We start from the raw sequence: 26,925 nt of genomic DNA, 5'->3' as shown, positions 1-26,925 counted from the left end.
TTAGCTCTGTGTGTGTGTTGGGCAGGCAGGTAAGGGGAGTAAGACAGGGACAAGTTTTCCTGGCAAAGTTCCGGTGACAGGATTAAACATTCAGAAGGCGAGGGAGTTAATATGGTTGGAGAACAGCAACTCTAGAGAGAGCAGAGGGTCAGTTCACAACCATCTGCTCAGGAGGGTCAAGATGGGTGGTCTTTACCCTGAAGGCCTGTGAGCAGCGGAGGTGGTTGCCAAATTCTAAGGAGCACCTTTTGCTCTGTGCTGGATGTCTAAATATGCACATTAACTGTGTTCTTTAACATTTCCAGGAGACTATAAACATGTTTGAAAGAAACATTGTCGATTTGGTGGGACTCTTTGTCGAAAATGTCCAAAGCCTATATCCTTTCTGTGATGACCTCCTGCCGTGGGGAGGAACTGCAGAGCCCGTGGGGTTGTCCTGGCCTCTGGAGGAGCTGGGGAAGAGGCACCCGAATTTTTAACAAAAGCTAGGGAAGAGTAAAGCTTCTTTGCAAACTAAGAGGATGCAAAAAGTGGGGTGTCCTCTTCCAGATGGCCATCTGCAGGGACACTCCCATAGCCCCTGCTTCTCCCAGTGCTCCGAACACATTGACAGAGACAGTAAAAAGTCAGTGCTCTATAATCATACTTCACTTTTTACCAGAAATACCTAATCTCGGTTTGATTTACAGAAAGATCTGCATCTTTGCCAAGATATTTAAATTCATCACAGGATCCTATTTAGTGGGAATCCTCCTTCACCTCTGAAATTAGAGGAATGTAAAAACTCCAGTTTTTCACCAAGAAAAAGCTCACCTTCAAAGGCTGTAGATTTGGCAACCACTTAGCATGCTCAAAAGAATGTTCCACAGGGTCTGAGAGGGTTTCCCAACTTTCAGAACAATGATGGCCTGGTTAGAGCTGTGGTTTGGATGCTCAGAGGGACTTCTGCACAGGGACCGGCTGTTTGCAGTAGAGTCCCAGCATGATTGTTCTCATATGGGTTATGTTCACTGGGAGATGATGCCCCCTGTGTTGCAGGCAACCCCCACATGGAAGACACTATAAGGAGTGCATCACTATAAGGTGAAATGCTAAAGTGAGGAGCCCACGCTGGAGCATGGCCAACCTTCCTCCACCGGAACTCAGGCACTCCACATGGGGCAAACTGCTGTGATCGAGCTAGAAGCAGCCCTCTGGTCTTGCCCTCCTGAGGCTCACAGTCCCTCAGGGAGACAAGTTATAGAGGCGACAAGTGGTCCCAAGTGCACAGGGTGAGAAGCAGTTAGCCCAGAGGCCAGCGCCAACAGCCTCCATGCAGGAGGGAGAGAAGTGGCATGATGGCAGGGGCTGAGGGTCCATCAGTGATGACCAGGTGTGGGCGGGGGTGGGAGTCTGGGATGGCCCAGAGTTTGGTGCTTGTGGTGGGTGGATGGTGCTGCCAGCCGGAATCTCCGAGCTCACCTTGGGCCCTTAAAGTCTGTCCCCGGCCCTCTGAGCATGTCAGGGACGCCCCGGGCCTGCTCCTCCCTGGCCTTTGCTTAACTCACGGCTGCACGATGGCCCAGTGCCGGGACCTGGAGAACCACCACCACGAGAAGGTCCTGGAGATCTCTATCAGCACCCTGGAAAAGGCTATCAAGGGCGACCTGGACGAGGACCTGTCTGAGGACGTGCGCGCGGTAGGCGGGGCAGGCTGAGCATGGCAGGAGGAGGGGAGGGAAGGAGGGGGGAAGGGGGAAAGGGGGGCAGAGTTGGACTGGGTGGCACAGGGTGGAGATGGAGCTGAGCAGGGTGAGGCAGAGCTGGGTGAGAAGGGAGAGGGGGGAGGGGCACACTGCTTGGAGCCTGACAGACTTGGTCCAGCCCAGCTCTGTGCTGGACTGAGGCTCTGAGAGTAAGCCTGACAACCTCCCAGAGCCTCAGTGTTCTCAACTGCCAAAGGGGACAGTAACCCACTTTGCAGGGTTGCTGGCAGACAAAATAGGCTAACAAAGCACCTGGGGGGGCACCCAGTGGGGCTCAGTTAAAGAGAAGCTCATGATAATTAGATGGTTTCAACTTTCCAACACATTGGTTTCTAAAAGTTCAATTATACGGACGCTTCTGGCGCTAAGAGAAGCAGTTACAGATGGAGGTTGAAGTCTGAGATTTCCCCTGGAGGTCTTCTTAACCTTAGAGTCTCTATGATGAGTACTGTGGGGGTGTTGGAACCACCATTTCTGATCCAGCACAATGCCACCCAGTTTGCAGCAGCACATCCACTGATGCATGGTCACAAAGTCAGCAGGGTTAGGCTGGGCACCTGGCCCCATCCCTAGGGTCTGCATGCTGAGAAGGCTCTCCCGGATGTCTGCGCTGGGGTCCAGCAGCAGCATGTCTATGTCTCTGGAAGGAGTGTAGGCGTCAAGGGTCCAGGCAGAGACACTTTGTTGTCAGGGCCTGCTTTAGTGCATGCATTATTCACTCCACTGCCAGTTTCTCGGCTTCTTTCTGTCTCCACATCACCATCAAGACAAGCCATCATCTTTCTTGGCCTGGATGGCTCACCTCTTTACTGTTCTCTTACAGTCTGTCCTCCACTGGCAGCCAGGGGGACCCTTGAAAACCCAAACCCCATCACTGCACACTTTTGCACAACATCTTCTAGTGGCTTTCCTGATCCCTAGGGTAAGCTCCTCCCCATAGTCCCCCAGACTCTCGTGGCTGGTCCTGCCCATATGGGCGATTCCCACCCCCAGGCCCCTCACTCCTCATGCTCAGCGGCAGCCTCTGAGCTGTTCCCCAATCACCCAGCCTTGCTTCTTCCAGCTGATATTCTGCCTGGCAGACACGCTCTTCCCAGGTCCCCATGTACCTGGCTTGTCCTTGTCATTCAGATTTCAGCTTAACTGTCAGCTCTTGGGAGAGGCCCTTTCTCATCACCTTCCTGAAAAACCAGTGTCTCTGGATCACACGCCACATTTATCAGGTCAGAGCCTCATCACAATTTCCAACTATCTGGCTGATGTGTATTTGCTGACGTGACTATTCACACTACATATAAGCTCATGAAGGAGGACAGGGATGGCCTTTTCACCACCATGTGCCTCCTCAGTGCCAGCAACAGTGTACAATGTGCAGCACAGATGCCAGGCGTCTTCTGCAGAATGAGCGAGAGTGTGTGCTCACCAAGCCTCCACTCTGCCAGATATGGGGCTAAGTTCTGTAGACACAGAGGGCCAGCAGTCCCTGACTTCCACAGCCTCTGTCCTGGGGCCCAGACAGACACCCAACATAGCAGTGTGGTGACAGGGTCACCATGACACCAGCCATCTCTCCCTAGGCTGTTAAATGCGGCTAATTGCTATTGACCAGACACAGGAAAATACCACCTTCCCTGGGAAGTAAGGCTGTCCCTGAGTGACCAGTCTGGAATTCCCCAGATGGACCATCTTGGGGTGGGTGGAGATCCCTCCCAGCACAGCTCCCATGTCTGTGACACCCAGAAGGCACAGGACTGAAATGTGCTCAATTTCTAATGCCTGGGACACACAGAAAAAGATGAATCCAGAGGCCAACAGCAGAGAAGCAGGCTGAGCTGGCATTTTCAGTGGCCAGCCCTCCCTCCAGCCCCAGCTGGCTCTGCCTGGTGCCAACTGACTGCCATTCCTGTGGCTTTACACCTGCAGTTACAGGAAGAGACTCCCCAGGACCTTATACCATGGTCTAAGTCTCCTTATATCTAAGCAACAAAAAACGTGGCCAACTCTTCTCAGGAGGAAAAATATGCTCTGGCTATATGAGTAATACCAACAGCACTTTGGGAGGCTGAAGTGGAGGGATTACTTGAGCCCTGGAATTTGAGGCCAGCTTGGGCAACATAGCGAGACTCCCATCTCTACAAATGCTAATTAAAAAATTAGCCAGGCATGGTGATGCACGTCTGTTGGTCCCAGCTACTTGGAGACTGAGGTGGGAGGATTACTTGAGCCTAAGAGGTCAAGGTGGGCCATGATCATGCCACTGTACTCCAGCCTGGTTGACAGAGCAAAACCCTGTCTCAAAAAAAAAAAAAAAAAAAAATACATCACTGACATTGACTGGGGACCTCTTGAGGGCCAGCCCTCTGAGAAGCACTGAACTCATGTTTGCTCTTTTAATCTTCACATCAGCCTGGTAAAGTAGGTACTATTCTGGTTCCCCTTTTACAGATGAGGAAACTGAGGCACAGAGATGAAGGTAACATAAGGACACACAGCTTATAAGTGATAGAATTGTGATTTGAACCCAGGCAGTTTGATTGAAAGCCTTTGACAAAATGTCTACTAAGCCTATAGCAAGATGGGGATGTTCAGAGGAGGGACTAGGGCTGTGGGTGAAAAAATTTGGCTTCGGTTACCTAATTATCAATGAGCATATCTTGATAAGTCACCCTGATGAGGTAGGTTATCTATAAAACTCCGCTCGTGCAGTTGAGTGACTGTTATCAGCTCATGACCTACATGGGGCCAATCTGTCCCACACCTAAAGTCCTTCCAGCTTTGAGAGGAAAAGCAGAACATACATGTTGAGGAGACAGCCTGGAGCCGGCACTGAGGGAGGGCGTCTGAGTGGTGCTGGCAACCACAGCTGCCCATTTAGGGAGGTGGGGAGGTCAGAGGTGCTGCCTGGCTGCTCTGAAAATCCATGTGGACGTCCAGTTGCGAGGGCAGGGCGAGTGCTCAGGCCCAGGCCACGGGAGGATGCAGGTCCCCAGGTTCTGCTCAAGTGGCAGTGGGTCTGACCCAAGTCAGCAGTCTCTGGATATGGGACTGCCACAGGATTCCAGCTGGCACCAGGAGACTCTGTGTTGGCTTGTCCCTGCCCCATCAAGCCAAATTGCTCCTTTGTTTGTGGCAGAGGGGACTGCAGGGTCATCAGGTGCCCTTCCTTGGTGTGACAGAATGATCTGATCCCATGTGCCATGGGGCAGCAAGTCCTCAAGCCACTAGCAGCGTGGTGGTCCTGGGGAGGGGCACTAGCTGTTCCTGACTCAAAGTCACTTTGTTGCTACCCAAAGCAATCTAAAGATTCAGTGCAATCTCCATCAAAACACCAATGACATTCTTTGTAGAAAAAAAAAAAAATCCTAAAATTTGGAACCATAAAAGACCCTGCATAGCCAAGGCCTTCCTGAGCAAAAAGAACAAAGCTGGAGGCATCACATTACCAGACTTCAAAATATACTACAAAGCTGTGGTAACCAAACAGCATGGTACTGGCATAAAACAGACACATACTTCTCTGAGAAAACACCAAATGGTAGATGACACCAGTGCAGCAGGAAGACCCAGGGGCCTGGAAAGGGAAACCATGGAAGCTTTGTCAGCAGCATCTGGGGCTAGAATTGTGGCCATAGTTGGGGCAGGGGCCAAGGCTATGGAGCTTTCAGAGGCAAGGCCAAGGAGTGGATGCCTGTCACCATGCTGGGCTGCCTTGTCAAGGACATGAAGATCAAGTCTCTGGAGGTGAGCTATCTCTTATCCCTGCCCATCAAGTAGTCTGAGATTATTGACTTTTTCCTGGGGGCCTCACTCAAGGATGAGCTTTTAAAGATTATGCCAGTGCAGAGGCAGCCCCAGCCAGCATAGAGGTTCAAGGTGTTTGTTGCCAGCAGGGACTACAGTGGCCACATCAGTCTGGGTGTTAAGTGCTCCAGGGAAGCAGCCACTGCCATCAGAGGGGCCATCATCCTAGCCAAGCTCTCCATTGTCCCCATGCAGAGAGGCTACTGGAGGACCAAGATCGCCAGCCCCACACTATCCCTTGCAAGATGACAAGCTGCTGCAGCTCCCTGCTGCTGCAACATATCCCTGCACTCAGGGGCACTGGCATCCTCTTGGCCTCTGTCCCCAAGAAGATGCTGCGGATGGCCAGTACTGACAACTGCTACACCACAGCAGAGGCTGCACTGCCACTCTGGGCAACTTTGCCAAGGCCACCTTTGATGCCATCTCCGAGACCCATAGCTGCCTGACCCCTGACCTCTGGGAGGTCACCAAGTCTTCCTATCAGGAATTCACTGACCATCTTGTCGAGACCCACACCAGAGTCTCTGCAGAGGACCCAGGCTCCAGCTGTGGCTACAACACAGGGTTTTTTGTTTTTGTTTTTGAGATGGAGCCTCGCTCTGTTTCCCAGGCTGGAGTGCAGTGGTGTGATCTTGGCTCACTGCAACCTCTGCCACCCAGGTTCTCATGATTCTCCTGCCTCAGCCTGCCAAGTAGCTGGGACTACAGGCAGATGCCACCATACCTGGTTTAGTAGAGACGGGGTTTCACCAGTGTTGGCCAGGTTGGTCTCAAACTCCTGACCTCAGGTAATTCGCCTGCCTTGGCTTCCCAAAGTAACACAGAGTTTTTATACAAGAAAAATAAAGTGAATTAAGCCTGTTCTTTTTTTAAACAGATACATAAACCAATGAAACAGAATAGAGAACTCAGAAATTAATCTGTGTATTTACAGCCAACTGATTTTTGACAAAAGTGACAAGAACATTCACTGGGGAAAAAGCAGTCTCTTCAATAAATTGTGCTGGGAAAATTGTGTATCCATATGCAGAAGAATGAAACTAGATCCCCACCTCTCACCCTATACAAAAATCAACTAAAAATGGATCAAAGACCTACATGTTAGACCTGAAACTGGTAGAGCGTAGTAATCCCAGCACTTTGGGAGGCCGAGATAGGCAGATTGCTTGACCTCATGAGTTTGAGACCAGCCTGGGCCACATGGCAAAGTGCCACCTCTGTTAAAAAAAAACACAAAAATTAATTGGGCATGGTGGTGTGTGCCTGTAGTCTTAGCTTTTGAGGACGCTGAGGTGGGAGGATGGCTTGAGCCCAGGAAGTAGAGGTTATAGTGAGCTGAAATTGCACCACTTCACTCCGGCCTGAGCGATAGAACCTGACCTTGTCTCAGAAAAAAACAAAACAAAACAAAACAAAAGACCTGAAACTATAAAATGACCAGAACAGGAGAAATGCTTTAGGACATTGCTCTGGGAAAAAAATTATGAATAAGACCTCAAAAGCAAAAAGAAATAAATGGGAATATATCAAACTATAAGTCTTCTGCACAGCAAATGAAACAATCAACAGAGTGAAAAGACACCCTACCCAACAGGAGAAAATATTTGCAATTACTTATCTGTTAGGGTATTAATATCTAGAATATACAAGGAACTCTAACATCTCAACAGCAAAAAAACAAACAATTCAATTTAAAACATCTGAACAGATGTTTTTCAAAAGAAGACATACAAATGGCTAACAAATACATGTAAAACTTTCAGCATCACTAGTTATCAGGGAAATGCAAATAAAAACCAGAATGAGGCATCATCTCACCCCACTTAGGATAATGATTATCAAAAAGACAAAAAAAAAAAAGAAAATAAATGCTGGTGAGGATACAAGGAAAACAGAACTCTCTTATACTGTTAGTAAGAATGTAAACTAGGACAGCCACTAGGGAGAATACTCTGGAGGGTCCTCAAAAACTACAAACAGAACCATATGATCCAGTAATCTCACTACTGAGCATTTATCCAAAGGAACGGAAATCACTATATTGAAAAGATATCTGCACCCATGTTTACTGCAGCACTGTTAGCAATAGCAAGATACAGAATCAACCTAGGTGTCCCAACAACAGATGACTGGATAAAGAAAATGTGGCACATATACACAATGGAATACTATTCAGCCAACATGGATGGAACTGGGGGACATTATGTTACGTGAAATAAGCCAGGAACAGAAAGTTAAAACACATCATGTTCTCACTCATATGCCAAAGCTAAAAAAGTTTATCTCCTAGAAGTAAAAAGAAGAACAGGACTTTGTAGAGCCTTCGGAATACTTTGTACCCTGCAAATTTTCAGCAGGGGCCTAGGGTGTGCTGGCTTTCCCAAATGTATTTGACCAAAGAAGAATACTTTTTTTTTTTGGCAGAAATATTAACATCTTAAGATTCTACAGAACATGTTTTAGAGACCATTAACTGCCACTATAGGAAAGAACAAAAAGTATATACTCCACTTGCAAGCCCTCCCTGCAATATAGAGCATTCAGGTGCTCTGCCTTACCAAGCGCCTCTGCTTCAAGGTGGAAGCAACTGCTTACTGAGTGCTTCAGTGGCCTTGCCCTGCTCTAGGAAACGACTCCATTTCAACCACCCCAAGCGACAACAGCCATAGTGTCAACACCTAGAACCAGTGAGGCCTATTAGAGGGTGGTTACTTCTAACAACTTTTTACGACAGCAGAATCAGGAACAAGAGAAGGCAGAAGGAGAACCCAAATGGAATCCAAGGTTTGGTTTTGCTGACATGAGTGGCAGTGGAGGGACAACTGTGGGGTGAACATCCATCGGTTTGTAGGGTCTGCTGTCCTCAGAGCAGCCTTGAGACCCTCAGCCAGCCTCATGCTTCCTTTCACCCAGCAGGCAGAGGTTTTGGGTAAGTCAGGCTTGAGAGTAACTGAGCGAGAAGCACTGTGAGAACAGATGTCCTGGGTGAGGTACCCCCCCGGGCAGCCACCTGCCTTCACCCTGAAGGAAACATGCTTCCAGCAGCGACTGCAAAGTAACACCCTGGTTGACTCTTTCCCCACAACACCTGCCCTGCGCTGGGGAGGCGGCTGTCACAGATGAATCGGCAGAGTCCGCTGATACCAAGGTGGGCTTTGCTCTGAGCGTGGCCTGCACAGCCAGGTAACTTCCAGATGCTCCTTTGCTATTCAGCTGTCTTAGTGTTCGGGGTGTAATGACACACACAATCTCATTGGTTTCTTTTCACTCACCAGCTTTTTGTTGATAAGGATACGACTGTTAATGCTGTCGGGGCATCGCACGACATCCACCTCCTGAAGATTGACAATCGAGAAGATGAGCTAGTGACCAGAATCAATTCCTGGTGTACACGTTTAGTAGACAAGGTGAGTCAATGCCAAGCCATCCTAGCAGGTTGGAAAAATTTTTTAGGCTGACATGGAAGTCCTCCCTAGGTGGTGGTTAGAATTTTCATTAAGGAATGAAATGAAGAAAGAAAGAAAATTAAGGATTGTAGAACTCCACAATGAAGACAACATTGCCCAGAGACTTTAACACCCATGGGCTTCATCATTTTTCTAACTCCTACTTCAAATATAGAGATCAGCAGAACCTGGGGAGGCTCTGAAGCAAATGAGGAGGCTTGCAGATCTCAAGGAACTGTTTTCCCTTCCCTCAAACTGAACTCAGTGAAAAATATTAACCAGTGAGGCTGGGCACGGTGGTTCACGCCAGTAATCCTAGCACTTTGGGAGGCCGAGGCGGGTGGATTGCCTGAGCTCAGGAGTTTGAGACCAGCCTGGGCAACATGGTAAAATCCTGTCTCTACTAAAATACAAAAAATTAGCTGGGCATGGTGGCATGCACCTGTAATCTCAGGTACTCAGGAGGCTGAGGCAGGAGAACTGCTTGAATCGGGAGACAGAGGTTGCAATGAGCCAAGATCTTACCACTGCACTCCAGACTGGGTGACAGAGCAAGACTCTATCTCAAAAAAAAAAAAAAAAAAAAAAGATATTAACCAATGATCTGCTGTAAGGAATCAGGCTTTGGTTTTGGTTTCATTCCTCAGATTCACAGGGATGAGATCATGAGGAACCGCAAGCGCGTGAAGGAGATCAATCTGTACATCGACCACATGAAGAGTGAACTGGACAACCTGGAATACAGCGACATCCTAGACTAGATGAGTGTCAGTCACAGGGGCTTCTTCAAAACAAAGCACCAGCCCCAACTGGGAGAAGGAAGTGCACATGCCTCACCACGCTCATCAGGAGAGTTGCTGGGCATCTCTCAACCACGCTCCCCAACACCATTCTTCCCCCACCCCGGAAGACCTTCCAAATGTAGAGAAAATAAAGGATTCACGTCACATTTCCCCTATTAGTTTAAAAAAAAAACTGGCTGGGTATAGTGACTCACGCCTGTAATCCCAACACTTTGGGAGGCTGAGGTGGGCAGATCATGAGGTCAAGAGTTCAAGACCAGCCTGACCAACATGGTGAAACCCCATGTCTACTAAAAATACGAAAATTAGCCAGATATAGTAGTATGCACCTGTAATCCCAGCTACTCAGGAGGCCAAGGCAAGAGAATCTCTTGAACCCGGGAGGCAGAGGTTGCAGTGAGCCGAGGCAGCTACTGTACTCCAGCCTGGGTAAGAGAGGAGACTCCATCTCAAAAAAAAAAATTAGAATTCATGTTCACGTATGAACAGGAGGAAAGAATTTGAGAAAAACAGCTGGTCCCAACGGCGCTGCCGTTGGCTAGACTCTTGGCTGTAGCATAAAGTCAGACACGTGCCCCTGCTGTTTCCCCTGCCATGCCCAGGCAGGCTGCTACCAACAGGCAAGAAGAGGCTGGGGTGGGCTGAGACCTTCTCTCCTCTGGGTGCTGAGGGGCGGAGAAGCAGGAGAGGCTGCAGCTCCCACCAGGGTGCTAGGGCCTGGGCCTGCCCACCAAGGCTCAGGATAGCCATAGGGACCTGAGAACCCTCCAGAAGAGCAGAGCACAGGCGGGGCATCTCTGCTCCACTACATCACCTCCGCAGCCCTGGTGTGACAGTACCTTAGAGTGACAGTATCTCAGAGTGCAGTCGAGGAACGGTTCAGGGAGACAGTGCATGGGAAGGGTAGAGAGGCACCCAGCATGTGATCAGTGCCCTGTGAGCAGTGTTGATGCCATTTCCTTACTCAGCCTGGCAAAGACACAGGGCTGAGAGAGCCTGTCTGCCTGAGAACCACAGTCTCCCCACTGCCCTCTCACTGGCCCGTCACCAGAAAGCAGCAGCTGCCTCCTGGGACACTAGAGGTGGCTGTGTCGGGAGGACCCTTAGGACTCCTGGGTGGGTGATGAGTGAAAACATGGACATCAGGTGACCTCGCCAAGACCGTCCAGACTTTTAGCCCAGGAACAATTTCTATTTTCTACTTTCTCGAGTAAATCATCTGTTTTAGAACAGTAGGAAAAATAGAAACAACCAGCTTAGACCAAGATCATTTCAAAAGACCGTTTGATTAAAAACCAGCCAAAAAAAGCCTTCAAGCTGAGGCTGAAGAATATAAACAGAGCTGCCTGCGGATGACATGACTGTTTCCCCAGTGCGAGGTTCCCGGCCACAGGCAGCAGATACCCAAACACGCCGTGGGAAAGAAGCTATTCAACCTTATGAAACCTGGACAAAACAGGAAGAATGGAGAAGTGCCGAGGCACATGTGAAAACAGGGCTCAGCACATTTCCAGGGTGGAGAAATATTTAATAAAATCAGTGTTGAGAGAAAGTCACTTGTACAATTTGTCTCCCACGTTCACTGCTGGCCAAACCAGGGGCACCTGGGTGGAAATCAGGCTGACCTCTGGACAGCTGCACTAGCGCACTGTGTCTTGGGGGAATCTCAGGGTGACTCTGAGGCTGAGCCCCAAAGGCCAAGGGAGTCAGCCCCACAGGCTGGGGAACCCCAAAGGCCAGGGTAGCTGTGGCTGTACTGCCACCATCATGCTGGGTGTGCGCTGCCCAGGCCTCACTCCTTCAGGAGCTTGTGCTTGACTGTGCTGCTCTCAGAGCAGAGGTGGATGAAGAGGGTGCCGGCAGCGGTGCGGGCTCGCAGCTCCTGCAGCTCGTAGTCATGGGCCCACTCAATATTGCCCCACTTCTGGATCTGAGGGAAGGACAAGACGAGTTGCTGTGTGAGTGGCCAGTGCCTGGCTGCCTCCTGGCCAAAGCCACATTCCATTCAATAGCTCAGCCAAGGGCAACAGGTTTGGATCCTGCCGAAACGTGAGACATGCCTAGGGGGAGGCGGCAGGTAAGAACACCCAGGTGGACCAGGCACGGTGGCTCACGCCTATAATCCCAGCACTTTGGGAGGCCGAGGCAGGAACACAGCTTGAACCCAGGAGTTCAAGACCAGCCTGGACAAATATGGTGAAACCTTATCTCTACAAAGTTTTTAAAATTAGCTGGGTAGTGTGGCGGGGGGTGGGGACATACCTGTAGTCCCAGCTACTTAAGAGCCTGAGGTGAGAGGACTGCTTTGAGCCCGGGAGGTTGAGGCAGCAGTGAGCCGGCTGTACTCCAACGTGGGCAACAGAGCAAGACCCTGTCTCAAAAACCGCACACACACCCCCGCCCACCTAGGGATCCAGAGCAGACACCTGTGCTCTCTGTGGCATGGATGGTCTGGAAGAAGTGCAATCCAGGCCCAGGCCCCCACCACTGGGCAGGCTGGGTACCCGAACCACAATATGACTTATTTGAGGAGACCTGACCTGTGTGCTATTCCTTCTCCTACATTTCCTCCCGGGAAGCCTGTGAACTGACAGCCTCTGCAAGCTGCATTGGCATGCTGGGCTGCGAGTGCAGCCCCATGTGGGTGGAATAACTAAATCAAGCAAGACCACACAGTGGCTTCAGCTCTGACTCCTGAGGTAGTCACAGAACTACAGATGTCTCTGCTCTGCACACTGGGGATTGCACATTCTGTCTGGAGCTCTAAAAACAAGAGGGAAGAACCCTCAGACACACAATGTGGCTGTCCAGACAGTGTAACTCCAACCAGACCCCGCTGGCTCCTCCCTGGCTAGGGGCCTAAGAAGCCTGGCCTGGCCACCCCAGCTCATCCAGGAACTCAGAATCTGCCATGCTACACAAGCTATTTGAACTTCTGGGCTGCCCAGTCCCAATCTGTGCAATTGTAATATGTTATCTGAAGAGCATCCCATACTTTCATTGTATACCATCACATACATAATTCAGGTTATTCCTCTGTTTGTAGAGGATTGAAACCCAAGTTGAGAGAATGATGGCCTGGCTTGGGTCCTATAGTCAGAAGCAAAGCCTAGACTGGCTTCCCACCAGCCCTACAAGTCACTCCCTTCCTATGTAATCAGTTCTGACATCAGAGAATAGTAGTGGGCCTCCTTTGTTATACAAAAAGGTTTTCCTCTGGCATTTTTCTGAGCAGAAAACTACACGAACTTGGGAAATACATTATAAAAAGCTTTTTTTTTTTTTTTTTTTTTTTAACCATACTAGGGACCAATTCATAATAGCAATTAACCTTCTGAAGTTGGAGGCATCATAACAAAAAGACTGCAAAGATGGCCATAATTTTCAGTTAAAAAATGCAAACCATACTGTAGCAAAACCTTAATTCTGAGCCCACTAAATCCAAACTTGTATACAAACAGCAGCTATCCCATACTCCTCTGCCAGCCAGATAAAATTTCAGGGTATGAAAGCTCAGCTGATGTAAGAGCACAAACAGGTGCTCAGTCATCTTGGCAGGGCTGTTCTGCAGGCTTTATCAAGCCCAGGTGGTCTTTTATCCACCCATGAACCTCCATGTGCAGAGTGGGGCCTGACAGCTTTGGCCCTAGAATCACCAGACCTGGCTTCAAACCCCAGCTGGCACATTTTCCAGAGGTGCAACCTTGCATCTCAGTTTCCTCCTGTGTAAAACAGAGATAACCACAGCTCCTACCTGACCAGGCTGCTGAGAGGAGGTGAGATGGGTACGTGCAGGAACACAGCAGTGGCACTTATGTTATCTTTTTATTGTTATTACTTTACAATACTTTTTTTTTTGAGACAGAGTCTCACTCTGTCACCCAGACTGGAATGCAGTGGCACAATCTTGGCTCACTGCAACCTCCACCTCCCAGGTTCAAGCAATCCTCCCACCTCAGTCTCCCAAATAGCTGGCACTACAGGCACTAATTTTTGTGTTTTTTTGTAGAGATGAGGTTTTGCCATATTGCCCAGGCTGGTCTCGAACTCCTGACCTCAAATGATCCACCCACCTCAGCCTCCTAAAGTGTTGGGTTTACAGGGGTGAACCACCACACCAGGTCTACTTGATAATACTTTTGCTGGTCTTTGATTTTGATTTATGCACGTACACAAAAGCAATAAAAGCCAGGTATACATAACAGTACTTCATATGGGTTAGCCGCTCCCTCAGAGTGAGTCTGAACTAGGAAGGGGGAGACAGAACCTGAGGTACTGCTCCTCACCTGATACTCCTCCTCCAGGCGTGACAGCAGCACGGCCTGCTCCACCGTCAGGCGCAGGTCAATCAGGCCCAAGGTCAGCACAATGGACTTGAGCTGGGCAGCCACAAACTCAATGCCTGCAGGGACACAAGCCAAGTCAGGACCCAAAACAGGGCAGCTGCCACAACTTACCCCTTGTGAGTCCCAGTAGCCCTGGCAGAGAACAGGAGTGAGTGGTGGAAAGAGCTATCTGGCAATTGGGCCACTCTTCTGAAAGAGCACTCTGGTTTTCCCTGGGGGTGATCCTCCTCTGCTCTTACCCAGTGGGACGCATGACCCAAACTTGGCAAATCAGAGCTTGCCCCACCGTCTAGTGATTGGATGGACATGTGACCCAAGCCAGAGCAATGAGACTGAACTCAAGACTTCAGCTGCAGAAGTCAACGGTGAAAAGGTGTGAGCCTACAGTGGCGAGTGACAGGCTGGCATCAGAGCCAGCCAGCCTCCACACTCAGCTAGCCCGGAGCCCTCTGGTGCCTCCCCACTCACAGCACCTGGGGAGGGGCAAGTATAGGCTTCAGACACTGATGGCTTTCACAGCCACCTGCCACGCCCACAGGAAACTCCACACATACCTTGCAGAGCCCACGTGTTGTAAGACGCCAGGTGGCTGACAAGCACCTCCCGAGTCTTGGCGGGGATGCTGGGTCCCATTATGCTGGTGGAGGAGTTGATCTCCACGCCATATCTGAAAGGAAAAGGGCTTCAGTTTGTCCCTGTCATGCTGTAGCCCAAAAGCAGCCCACCTTTTAACTAGAAACAAAGGCCTAAGCTTCTAAGCGTGTATACATTGGCTAGTCTTGAGGACTCCAGGAGCAACTGCCACCATTGTCAGTGCCCTCCCAACCCAATTTTCTGTCCCTCAAGAGCAAACTCAGAGGTCCAAGAAACTGTGCTGAATGAAGGGATGGTTCCTGAGTCATGTGAGCTAGTGCTCAGCTAGTTGCCTGAAGTGCTCATTCATTCACCTGGAATCTCCATCAAAAGGCTATCTGCCTTTTACATCTCTTTAAAAAGATTTTCACATTTGAGGCCATATAAAAGTTAAAAACTGTATTTAAAATGGTTTTCCTTAAAATAATGTTTATGTATGTCATATATCATGGAGGTTATTTTCTTTTTTACTGAAACAGAGTCTCGCTCTGTCACCCAGGCTGGAGTGCATTGGCACAATCTTGGCTCACTGCAGCCTCAACCTCCCAGGCTCAAGCAATCCTCCCACCTCAGTCCCCCAAGTAGCTGGGACTACAGCCGTGTGCCACCACACCTAGCTAATTGTTTTTGGAGAGCTGGAGTTACACCATGTTGCTTGAGGTAGTCTCAAATGCCTGGACTCAAGTGATCTGGCCACTTCGGCCTCCCAAAGCGTTGCGATTATAGGCATGAGCCACGGAAACAAATCAGCACCTATTTTTTCAAACATTTTTTTTCCTTTTTTTTTTTTTTGAGATGGAGTCTTTCTTGCTCTCTCGCCCAGGCTGGAGTGCAGTGGTGTGATCTCAGCTCACTGCAACCTCTGCCTCCCAGGTTTAAGCCATTCTCCTGCCTCTGCCTCCTGAGTAGCTGGGATTACAAGTGTTCACCATCACACTTGGCCAATTTTTGTATTTTTAGTACAGATGAGGTTTCACCTCGTTGACCAGGCTGGTCTCGAACTCCTGACCTCAAGTGATTCGCCCGTCTAGACCTCCCAAAGTGCTGGGATTACAGGTGTGAGCCACTATGCCTGATCTATTTTTTCAAACATTTATCAAGGCATTGTTTTTGGTCTGTGGTTTATGGGACATGTGCTGGTTTCAAGAGCAGATACATTTTCTTTTTTTTTTTGAGACGGAGTTTCGCTCACGTTACCCAGGCTGGAGTGCAATGGCGCGATCTCGGCTCACCGCAACCTCTGCCTCCTGGGTTCAGGCAATTCTCCTGCCTCAGCCTCCTGAGTAGCTGGGATTACAGGCACACGCCACCATGCCCAGCTAATTTTTTGTAGTTTTAGTAGAGACGGGGTTTCACCATGTTGACCAGGATGGTCTCGATCTCTTGACCTCGTGATCCACCCACCTCGGCCTCCCAAAGTGCTGGGATTACAGGCTTGAGCCACCGCGCCTGGCCTTACATTTTCAAGAATAACCATAACTAAGTAAAACGGAAGAAAAACACAATGGGGGATAAAAATAATTTTTGTAATTTTCTTCCATATATCACTGATTTTTTTCTGTCACTTAAAAAAACACAGCTGGGTGCAGTGGCTCACACCTATAATCCCAGCACTTTGGGGGACTGAGGCAGGCAATCACTTGGGGTCAGGAGTTCGAGACCAGCCTGGCCAACATGCTGAAACCCCCAGCTATACTAAAAACACAAAAATCAGCCAGGCGTGGTAAGCACCTATAATCCCAGGCACTTGGGAGTCCGAGGCACGAGCATCGATTGAACCCAGGAGGTAGAGGTTGCAGTGAACCAAGATTGCACCACTGCACTCCAGCTTGGGTGACAGAACAAGACTCCATCTCAAGAAAGAAAGAAAAAATTCTTGCTAAAATTCCTCATAGTGCAAATGGACTGTAGGAAATGGCTTAAGTTTTTCTGTAAACTCTTAAGGATAGAATATTTCCTGCCACAAGAATCTGAAGATTTTATACTACAGCAAAGCTCTCTAAGCACCTAAATTATTGTTATATTTCATTAGATTCTGAAATGACATTGTATTGTCACATTCCCACACAGAACTGTAGTCTGGTCTTTAGAGCACTGGCTTTGCCTTCTCCTTTAAGACCTCCTTTAAGGAAACCTGCCACGTTGTGAGCATCAGGCAGCATGTAGCATATCAGTGAACAGATTGGTAACATCACTTTCGTGAAAAATGCTATACCAAGAAAGTGCCTTGCAAGCTTAGAAAATACCATGGTCAAGGTGGTACCATGAAAGCCAGCCCTTCCAAATTTCCCTTGCGATCAAATGAAATCGAATTTCTTTTGCCACCACATCAATAAATAAAACATTCAACTTTGCACTCAAAAGAATCTTCCTATTAAGGAAAAATACTTTGTATCAATTCCTGGAAGCTACATATCTACTGCATGTTACCTGTAATTTTGCAGGAAGCTATCCATACTTTTCTCCAAGTGCATACATATCATACATGTTGTTCTGTTATTTTATTTCATAGTACAGCAATTGTGATGAAGATGAAAATCACTGCCAAAATTTGAACATTTACTGTGTGCTAAGCAGGATGCTAAGCCTTTATATACATCAATTCATTTACTCCTCCTCAAACCCTGAGAGGTAGGGACATAGGGATTATCAGCCCCATTTATATACAAGGAAATTGAAACTCAGAGAGATCAACTCATTAGCCAAAAGTCACACAGCTGAGTCTCTAGCAGAGGTGGGATTTATACTGACATTGCTGCTCTGACCCGATGGCAGCAGGTGACCTGGAGACTCCAGTGCTTTTCCGAGGACACAGAGCTGCCTCCTACCTTCATGCACTGCTGTAGCAGGTGTGCTGAAATGAGTTTGAGGTGCTTTTTTCCCCAAGAAGACCCTATCCCTGATCATGAGGGGAGCCGAATCCCACGAGTACTCTGAAATAAAAAAGCTGACTAGCTAAGGGCATTAGTTTTCCAGCGTGGCCCCTGACCCCAACAATCCACCAACACAGGTGCCCAGTCAGTGTTTTCTGCAGGGCTGCACATCTTACCTTTTCTCAGCCCATTCTATGATTGGATCCCACTCATTCCTTTGAAGTTCCACTAATGTCTCTGGCTCCTCCACCCTGTAGCTAATTCATTGTAAAAATCGCCTTCATTAATAAAAAAGTACAATTCCTTTATTCAGTGATAGAAAAGGAAAAACACAAAGGACAACAGCAAAAACATCACCACCACCATCCCAGCCCCACAAGTCTTTTCCTCTAAAGCAGTGGTTCTCAAAGTGTGGCCCTGGCACCAGCATCACCTGGGAACTTGTTAGAAATACACATTCTCAGGCCACATCCTGATAGAAATCAGCCCCTTTGGAGGTGGGGCCCAGCAATCTATTTTAACAAGCCCTCTAGGGGATTCTAATGTAAGCTTGAGTTTGAGAACCACTACCATAAATGACCCCAAATATTTGACAGCTCCAAACTTGCTGCACTATGTTACTGCCATTCTAAAGCAGATCCAATCAGTCTGCAACCCCAGGTCCACAGGTGCTTGACCAGGATGCCAAATGGGAATGCTGAGCCAGATGCTCAGTCTTTGCATCCCTACTTTCACCCCCTCCAAGAGAGTGTGCCCCTGGCCACAGACCAAATATCCTGTTTACACCTCATAAGTCCACCCACCTCCTGGCTATAGATGCAGTGGCTGGCACAGATGCCAGACCCGATAGAACCACTCTAGAGGCCAGCCTGTGCCATTTGTTTGAACAAGAGACACAGACATGAGTCAGCTGAGAGGAGCTGAGCTGCAAGGTCTCATGGGATGGGAACCCAAGTGGGCACTATGGAAATCCACCATCTTGTGTAAGCAAAGTGGGGAAGAGAGGTCATGAGTTATACAGGAAAAGTTGGGATGCTGGGAGGGGCAGATGAGTGGCCAGCCTTTCCTCACCAACGCTCCTATCATCCCAGTAGGGCACAGGGAGGAGCTCTGACATTGGATCTTCCAGCTCCCTTTCCTGGTGACCCAACTGTCCTTTATTTCCTGTCAGGATCCCTGTATAGTTTCCAAGAATCCCCTTTTTGTCTGAGTTAGGTTAAATGGGTTTCTGCTCCCCGCAATCAAGTGAACCCTAATATAAATGGAGTAGGCTTTCTCACTAGCTATGGGCCACCCGCTTCAAGAGCATGCCTCCAGCTGCCGGTGCCGACTTTCTGTGTCATCAGAGATGACTCAGGATCCTAGAGCACTTGGGCTAGCAGGCACAGTGCTGCTCAATCATTTCCATTGTTTCTTCAACTTTCGTTCAGTATTACTGACCAATCAGCCAAGAAACATAGACACAGAGGAGAATTCAGAACTGGGAAGGACACTCCTAAATATCAGCATCTGTAATGTCAAGTATGCCTACCTGAGAAAGTGTCAGTGGGCAGAAGTTTAAGGTCAGAGGCCCCGGCTAGGCCTAAGGGGTCTGTGGACGTGGCACCTCCAAGAGCTGTATAACCTAAGGAGCAGCCTAAGGAGCAGCTTCTGGGCTAGAGAAGAGGGGTGGCCATGTTCTCACACCATCATAGCCCAAGGAGTCCTCCTCCTAAGAGGCTGTAGAGCAGCCAAGTGCCAAAGTCAAGTGGGCTACCTTCCCTGTCCTTGCAATAAATGGAGAGGGTTTCTTCTTCCCCAATAACCATCTGGGCAAATCATGAAAAATAGCCCCAGGGACTGTCTCAACCCAAAGGGAATACCCATATAAACGTCCATTACCAGATGGTGTCGGTGTCCAGAAACTTCACAGCTGCTCGGATCAGCTGATCCTTATTTCTCTGGGTTGGGTTGTCCAAGGATGTGTTGCACAATGTGGTCTGAATCAAAGGCAAAAAGCACCCTGTCACTGCCTGCAGGGTCAGGCAAAAGCCTTGCTTTCCTGAGGACACCACATCTGAAACATAGCAGACAGCACGACAGCACAGCCCCGTCAGAGGCGTCTGTGCTACTGAAGCAGGAGCACAGCTACTGAGAGGGTGTCACAGCCAGGCTCCACGCCAGAGGCTTTGTGTTGATGTTCACAGGACTCAAGGGAACCTTACGGCAGCCCCAGGATTAGTGAACCTCCCCATGGTCACATGCCTTTTATTACCAGGCTCTAGTGTATTTAATCCTCACGGCCAGGCGCGGTGGCTCATGCCTATAATCCCAGCACTTTGGGAGGCCGAGACAGGAGGATCACAAGGTCAGGAGTTCGAGACCAGCCCAACCAACACAGTGAAACCTCACCTTTACTAAAAATGCAAAAAAAATTAGTTGGTGGTGGTGGGTGCCTGTAATCTCAGCTACTCCGGAGACTGATGTAGGAGAATCGCTTGAACCTGAAAGTGGAGGTTGCAGTGAGCCAAGATCTTGCCACTGCACCCCAGCCTGAGTGACAGGGCAAGACTCTGCCTCAAAAAAAAAATTAATCCTCACAACAACCCTTTGGAATAGCTTCTATTATTATGCCCATCCGTGAAAACTGAGGCCCAGACAGGTTAAGTGCATCATCACATACAGTTAATAAGACACGTATCAATGATGGAGCTCAAATCTGACTAGAAACCTTTACCAGCTGGCCCCCTTACAGCTTAGAAAGCAGGGAAAGACCATTCAAATCGGAATCAAGATTATTTTTTTGGCCAGGCATGGTGGCTCACACCTGTAATCCCAGCACTTTGGGAGGCCGAGGTGGGCAGATCACCTGAGGTCAAGAGTTCAAAACCAGCCTGGCCAACATGGAAACCATGTCTCTACTAAAAGTACAAAAGTTAGCTGGGTGTGGTGGTGGGCACCTGTAATCCCAGCTACTGTAGCTTTAATCCCAGCTAGATGGGAGAATCGCTTGAACTCAAGAGGCAGAGGTTGCAGTGAGCCGAGACTGCACTATTGCACTCCAGCCTTGGCAACAGAGTGAGACTTTGTCTCAAAAAAAGACTATTTTTTCCAGACTTACCTTGTCAATAACAGGCTGCGTAGGATACCTATTCATTTGTAGCCCTAATCACCCTAATTTCACTAGACTGTCAAGGACCAGGCCAGCACCTCAGCAGGCTGTCATGTTGGAAGGAGGCCCACCTGGGCTTGCAAAGGTTGAGCACAACAGTGAATGGGATGACAGCCGCTGACTCCTATATTGACTGAGTGCCCAGTCAGTCAATATAGGAGTCAGCCAAGGGACCATGCCAAGGGCTTTCTATGCAGCATCTCATCTCATCCTGACCATGGCTCCGTGAGGTGGGTCCTATTATCACTCATCTTTAATAGATGGGGGATACGGGGCTGAGAAAGGGGCATTGACATGCCCAAGGTTACAGTTTAGAAGCTGCAGAGGCTGGACCCTTCCTTCCCCAGGCAGCCTGGGTGCCTCAGCAGGCCACTTTGGTGTGGACAAGAGGGCTGGTTCTATAGGGAGTCTTCCTCACCTCACTCATCTGTCTCCAGTGGATCCTATATTCAGCCAATATTTACTGAGTACCAACTATACCTCCTCCTAGTGGCTGTCTGGACACTGGTGAGTAAAACAGACACGGCTCCTGCCCTTCTGCTGCTTACCAGACAGTGGAGAAGACAGACAATAAATGTGCAAACATAAAACAATTATAAATTGTCTAAGCGCTGACAAAACAAATGGCCAGCTGCTGTCATAGAAAATAAGAGAATTGGGCAGTCAGTGAAGGTGACATCTGTCCTGAAACCAGAGGCGAAACCCGCCATCCAGCATGGTGTTCCCAGGAGACAGAAGTGCAAGTGGCCAGACCAGACAAGGAAAGAGTTTAGCACATTAGTGACTCAAGAGGAGGTGAATACCTGGGGCCCAAGCAGGCAAAGGACCATCCCCCAGGGCCTTGTCAGAACTTGGTAAGGGGTCTACCCTAGGAAGGCCTAGGTGGGTCTCGGGGTGCAGGTTCACACTATGAACTTGTTACCAGGTGCATGGTGTAGTACTTGATGGTATCCTGCTGGGAATCCCATTCAGTGGCCACTGCGATGGCCAGGGCCTCGCTGGGCACGGTAAAGAGCTTGGCTTGGGGAGTTTTCAGCTTCCTGTGGTCCAGGTTTATCTCAAAGCCACCTTGAAAGATCAAATGAAAAACTCTCAGGGATTGTTAAGCGGAATCAAGTGACCATTCCTATATTTAGCCACTTGAATTGGTGCAGACAAAGCCAACTCTGAGTCCCTTACAGAAATATATCTGACAAAAGCAGGAAGGATAATCTCACCACGGAACAAGCTGAAGATGAAAAATGTTCCCAACCATTCACAAAAAAAAAAAAAAAAGAGGCAGTCAAAATTTCAGACACTCACCTTCACCCTGTGTGATGCTGACATTCTGATAAAACCTCTTCCTTTCTGTAAGAAAGATTTTTCAAAGAGGCAGTTTAAAATAATGTTAAGACAACTCAGGAAGTGACAGGACCAGCTTCTATCATTACTGCAATGTTGATTGATTGGTTTGATTTTCACATCCCTGTTCAAGGTCTGCCTTACTCAACATGGTATAATCAACGGCTTCTGATTAAAGCTGGGGGAAGGGAGCATCCGATCTCCAGGGAGGAGGGAGGAACAGGACATGCTGGTCATGTCTCCGCCAACCCCTCAGCTCAGGCACAAGTCTGATCAGGAACATTATGGAGCTGCAGAGCAAGTGGCCAGACTTCCCAATCCCTCCTACTTTAACATCTTGACAGGTTCTCCCACCCTCCCCACCACCAGGGGCATCCCATGCCGGCACAAGTTCAAACCTAAAGTCAGTATCTGCATGGGACAAAGCCAGAGACCCATTTCAGGCAAGACTGATGCCTCTAAGGAGTGAATGGAAAGCCAGTGTGCATGTGCAGGGTGTGCGTGTGTGGCACACAGGCAGGATGTAGAGCTCCCAAGGGTATTTTCCATCCCCTCTCTTCAATTAATTAACCTAATTAACCAGCTTAGCTTGTGTTTCCAACAGGAACTCCAAACATTTCCTTTAAGAAAGAGAAAAATCTGTGTTGTTTTCTTTTGAAAATAACTTGAATAAAATCTTACATGAAACAGTCTCCCTCTTTTACCCTGGAGGGATTAACAACCAAGAACACTTCCTAAGGAATTATGCCGAGTCCCTTAACTGGTAACAAAGAAGTCACATTTTGGAAGCTATAAAACTCAGTCTCTCACATCTGTGACAAACACAAAACTTTCATTCATTCATTCATTCGTTTGTTCACTCGTTCATGCGTTCACTGAGTTCCTGATTTCTAAAAGTCTTTGGAGACCCCAACTGAAGTTATTTATTGGAGATAATGATGCAGCATGTGAAGGAAAAAAGATTAAATCCTGTTTGTTTGTTTTTAAGATGGCGTCTCACTCTCTGGTCCAGGCTGGAGTGTAGTGGTGCAATCTCGGCTCACTGAAACCTCCGCCTCCCGGGTTCAAGTGATTCTCCTGCCTCAGTGCTCCCCCCCAGTAGCTGGGATTACAGGTGTGCGCCACCACACCTGGCTAATTTTTGTATTTTTAGTAAATGCAAAATGCCATGCCAGCCAGACTGGTCTCGAACTCCTAACCTCAAGTTAGCTCCTGCCCTTGCCTTCCCAAATTGCTGGCATTACAGGTGTGAACCACTACGACCAGACAAATCTTTTGCTTTTAATGCTTAAAAAAAAAAAAAAAAAAAAAAAAAAAAAGGGCTGCTCATAGTGGCTCATGCCTGTAATCCTGGCACTATGGGAGGCCAAGGTGGGAAGGCTGCTTGAGGCCAAGAGTTCAAGATCCAGCCTGGATAACATAATGAGAACCTGTTTCTACAAAAAATACAAAAATAAGGCCGGGCACAGTGGCTCACACCTGTAATCCCAGCACTTTGTGGGGCAGAGGTGGGTGGATCACCTGAGGTCAGGAGTTCGAGACCAGCCTGGCCAACGTGGTAAAACCCTGTCTCTACTAAAAAGACAAAAATTAGCCTGGTGTGGTGGCGCCTGCCTGTACTACCAGCTACTGGTAGGGAGTGCTGAGGCAGAATTGCTTGAACCCAGGAGGCAGAGGCTGCAGTGAGCTGAGATCGTGCTGCTGCACCCCAGCCTGGGCAACAGAGCAAGACTCCGTCTCAAAAAAATAAAATAAAATAAAATAAAATAAAATAAAAAATTAAGCAGGCATGGTGGCACATGCCTGTAGTCCCAGCTACTAGGGAGGTTGAGGAAGGAGGCTTGCTTGAGCCCAGAAGGCTGAGGCTGCAGTGAGCTGTGATGGTACCACTGCACTCCAGCCTGGGCAACAGAACAAACAGCCTGGGTCCTGTCTCTTAAAAAAAAAAAAAAAAAAAAAAAAAAAAAAAAAAAGCTTAAGTTAAAATTTCATTAATTCAAATAGACCATGAAAATTCTGAAGAAATTGGTATGTGTGTGTGAAAAGGGAACGGTAATGGAGAAGCGGGCAACTGGTTTTACTCCAAATTCTTTTTATGTTTTCCCATCATGTCAGTTTTCTATAAATGTCATTTACTATCATTAATACTTAAAGATAGAGGGCCCAAAATTGCATTCCACATTTGCACTTACTAAACTAAGGCCCCAATTGTTTTCCCACAAACGTATTTGTGTGTCTATCATGTGCCAGGCACTGTCATTGGCACTTGGGATATAACAGTGAATAAAATAGACATGGAGTTTAAAGTTTTTTTTAAGCGATCAGATCTGTCCACCAAGATGATGCTGTCTTACTACGGCATGATTTACCACCTTCGTCTGAAATCACAACACTGATTATCTCATATATTTGACACTAAAATTGGAAGTTTACAGAACCCTAGTGCTTTTAAATTTCTCTACATGCTATCCCGGTCATATCCAAATGGCAGGTTAGACATGGGTCTGGAGTGAGGTAGACCATGGCCTTTGTGTTTTCCAATGCACAGGCTGGGCAGCATGTATAAAAGCCAGGCCAAGCAGGATGTTGGGAAGGGCTCTGAAAACTCTGACTCAACACTGGGGAAAGGGTCTTCCCATGTCAGCAGGAAGTGCACAATGTGCCAGTGAGCACTCTAGCATACTACTGGGCCTGGCCTGGGAAGCGGACCCAAGAGACCTGGGGCAGAGGAACAGACTCAGGGCAGAAACTGCCAGCACAGGGCTGAACCTTCAAAAGCTCCTGGGACAGCCAGGTTTCCCAAAAGGGAAGTCTTTTTTTCTGTTTTGTTGGCCAGGCTCACTTCTGTAACTGAATAAGAAAAAACTAGATGGGAGTGGGATGGATGGAGGGCAGGGAAGAAGCCACCAAAATTGCTCAAAGCAGAAGAAAACCATGTAGAAAATGAGATGGCAGAGGGCAAAAGGAGCCTAGGGGCTGCCAGGCCTCAGATTAGAAGGCAGGTGCACACAGATGTGTTTTAGCCAGGGGCTCTCCTCAATGACCCATTGACACTTGGAGAGGCAAACATGTCTTGGGATAAGCTTTAGTGAGTACTGATCATGCTCCAGGACACATGATAAGTCCTGGGGATGGGATGTGTACAAAGATCATCTCTGCCCCCTAGCCACTTACGGTCTAGTAGGAATACAGACACTAAACCAGGCAAACAATAAAGTGACTTCTGTGATGGGGTAGGGACATGGAATGATGCAACACATCCTAAGGAAGACCTTCAAGCAGTCAGAATGAAAAATGCAACTTGAAGATGAGGCAGGCGGTACCAAAGTCTATGACTGATTCATATATATACACATACTTTTTTTTTTTTTTTTTGGCGGAGGGGGCCTGTAGAAGTACTTTCCAGAGCAGAGGGTAGGGAGGTTGGGGAGGGATAACATGGGGAGAAATGCCAGATATAGGTGATGGAGGATGGAGGCAGCAAACCACACTGCCATGTATGTACCTATGCAACAATGCTGCATGAGCTGCACATGTACCCCAGAAGCTAAAGTACAATAAAATATATACATATATATTAAAAAAGAAAAAGTAGTCGTTTCCAGAAGAAGAAACAGGTTGCAAGAAAGACCAGGGCTTTGAGAGAGTAGTTGTGGACTAGATAGATGGTCAGAAGGAGAATGCAAGATTTTCTAAGATGCTAGAGAGGACAATGGGGCCACATCTGGGGGACATGTAGATCACTGCAAAGACAGCAAAGGGAGCCAAGTAAAGGGTCCACACAGGCACACAAGAACATGATGTGGAGCCGGGCATGGTGGCTCATGCCTGTAATCCCAGAACTTTGGTAGGCCGAGGGGAACAGATCACTTGAGGCCAGGAGTTCGAGAGCAGCCTGGCCAACGTGATGAAACCCTGTCTCCACAAGAAATAAAAAAAGTTAGCCAGGCATGGTGGTGCCTTCCTGTAATCCCAGCTACTCAGGAGGCTGAAAATCAGTTGAACCCAGGAGGCAGAGGTTGCAGTGAGCCAAGACTGCACCACTGGACTCCAGCCAAGGTAACAAAGCGAGACTCTGTGTAAAAAAAAAAAAAAAAAAAAAAAAAAGAATACGATCTGGACAATTCAATTGGGGGATCCATGTTCCCCAACAATGTCACATAAGACAAACTGTGAGAGCACCAGAAACCCGTGAAGCTCCCATGTTCTCAGTGAGAAGAGTTATGTCTACAGGGTTAGTAGACATCAATAGGAACCCTGTCTTTAAAGATGAAAAAAATCAGCCTAGCTTCGTAAGATCACGCAGAACTGGCCTTCTCTTTAGAAAGATCCCGGCCTCAGGAACCACAACTCCCACAGTGCACCTAGAAGAGGAAGTACTAGTTTCAAAGGTGTCTCAACGCCTTTATCTTTTAAAACAGTGCCATCTGGTGGGCCTTAAGCCTTAAAGGTGAAATTCTAACTCCAGATCCATCTGTAATCCTAGGGCAGTTCTAACCAACAGTTTTCATGTATCAAAATTCTTCAGCCCAAATACATAGAGAACTCTTACAACTCAATAATGAAAAGACAAATAGGCCAGGCATGGTGGGTCATACTGTAAGACCAGCACGTTAGCTGTTGAGGCAGGTGGATCGCTTGAGCCCAGCAGTTCAAGACCAGTCTGAGCAACATGGCAAAACCCTGTCTCTACAAAAATTAGGCTAGGCGCAGTGGCTCACACCTGTAATTCTAGTACTTTGGGAGGGAGAGGCAGGCAGATCATGAGGTCAGGAGTTCAAGA

At 48.2% G+C, this 26,925-nt stretch overlaps 2 protein-coding genes across 8 annotated transcripts in view; one reads left to right on the top strand and one right to left on the bottom strand.

Moving 5' to 3' along the window:
* Window positions 1-9,970, top strand: part of DRC3 (dynein regulatory complex subunit 3) — a 43,447-nt gene extending 33,477 nt beyond the window's left edge. For all 5 annotated transcript variants that reach the window (XM_032270712.1, XM_032270711.1, XM_032270713.1 and 2 more), the window contains 4 exons: window positions 306-376; window positions 1,556-1,679; window positions 8,825-8,956; window positions 9,643-9,970. In XM_032270712.1, the coding sequence (XP_032126603.1) occupies window positions 306-376; window positions 1,556-1,679; window positions 8,825-8,956; window positions 9,643-9,756 (441 nt within the window). In that variant the 3' untranslated portion in view covers window positions 9,757-9,970. The remainder of the gene's footprint in view (window positions 1-305; window positions 377-1,555; window positions 1,680-8,824; window positions 8,957-9,642) is intronic.
* The window catches only part of ATPAF2 (ATP synthase mitochondrial F1 complex assembly factor 2), a 31,170-nt gene that overhangs the window by 2,313 nt on the left and 1,932 nt on the right, over window positions 1-26,925 (bottom strand). Inside the window, exons 2-8 of one of the 3 annotated variants that reach the window (XR_004265903.1) lie at window positions 22,104-22,148; window positions 21,724-21,869; window positions 19,532-19,629; window positions 17,827-17,907; window positions 14,699-14,811; window positions 14,085-14,200; window positions 8,822-9,017 (exon numbers count right to left, since the gene is read on the bottom strand). Coding sequence is in view for 2 of the 3 variants with exons in the window: in XM_032270716.1 (XP_032126607.1) it covers window positions 11,591-11,728; window positions 14,085-14,200; window positions 14,699-14,811; window positions 17,827-17,907; window positions 19,532-19,629; window positions 21,724-21,869; window positions 22,104-22,148 (737 nt within the window). In the remaining variant the exon portion in view is untranslated. Of the gene's footprint in view, window positions 1-7,957; window positions 9,018-11,305; window positions 11,729-14,084; window positions 14,201-14,698; window positions 14,812-17,826; window positions 17,908-19,531; window positions 19,630-21,723; window positions 21,870-22,103; window positions 22,149-26,925 lie in introns of those variants that run through there. The other 2 variants (XM_032270717.1, XM_032270716.1) reach the window with 2 other exon arrangements.

This window comes from Sapajus apella, unplaced genomic scaffold (assembly GCF_009761245.1).
Source record: "Sapajus apella isolate SASKATOON/1434 unplaced genomic scaffold, GSC_monkey_1.0 scaffold215, whole genome shotgun sequence".
In the NCBI taxonomy this organism is placed as follows: Eukaryota; Metazoa; Chordata; class Mammalia; order Primates; family Cebidae; genus Sapajus; species Sapajus apella.
This window is presented reverse-complemented; position numbering and strand designations above follow the sequence as displayed.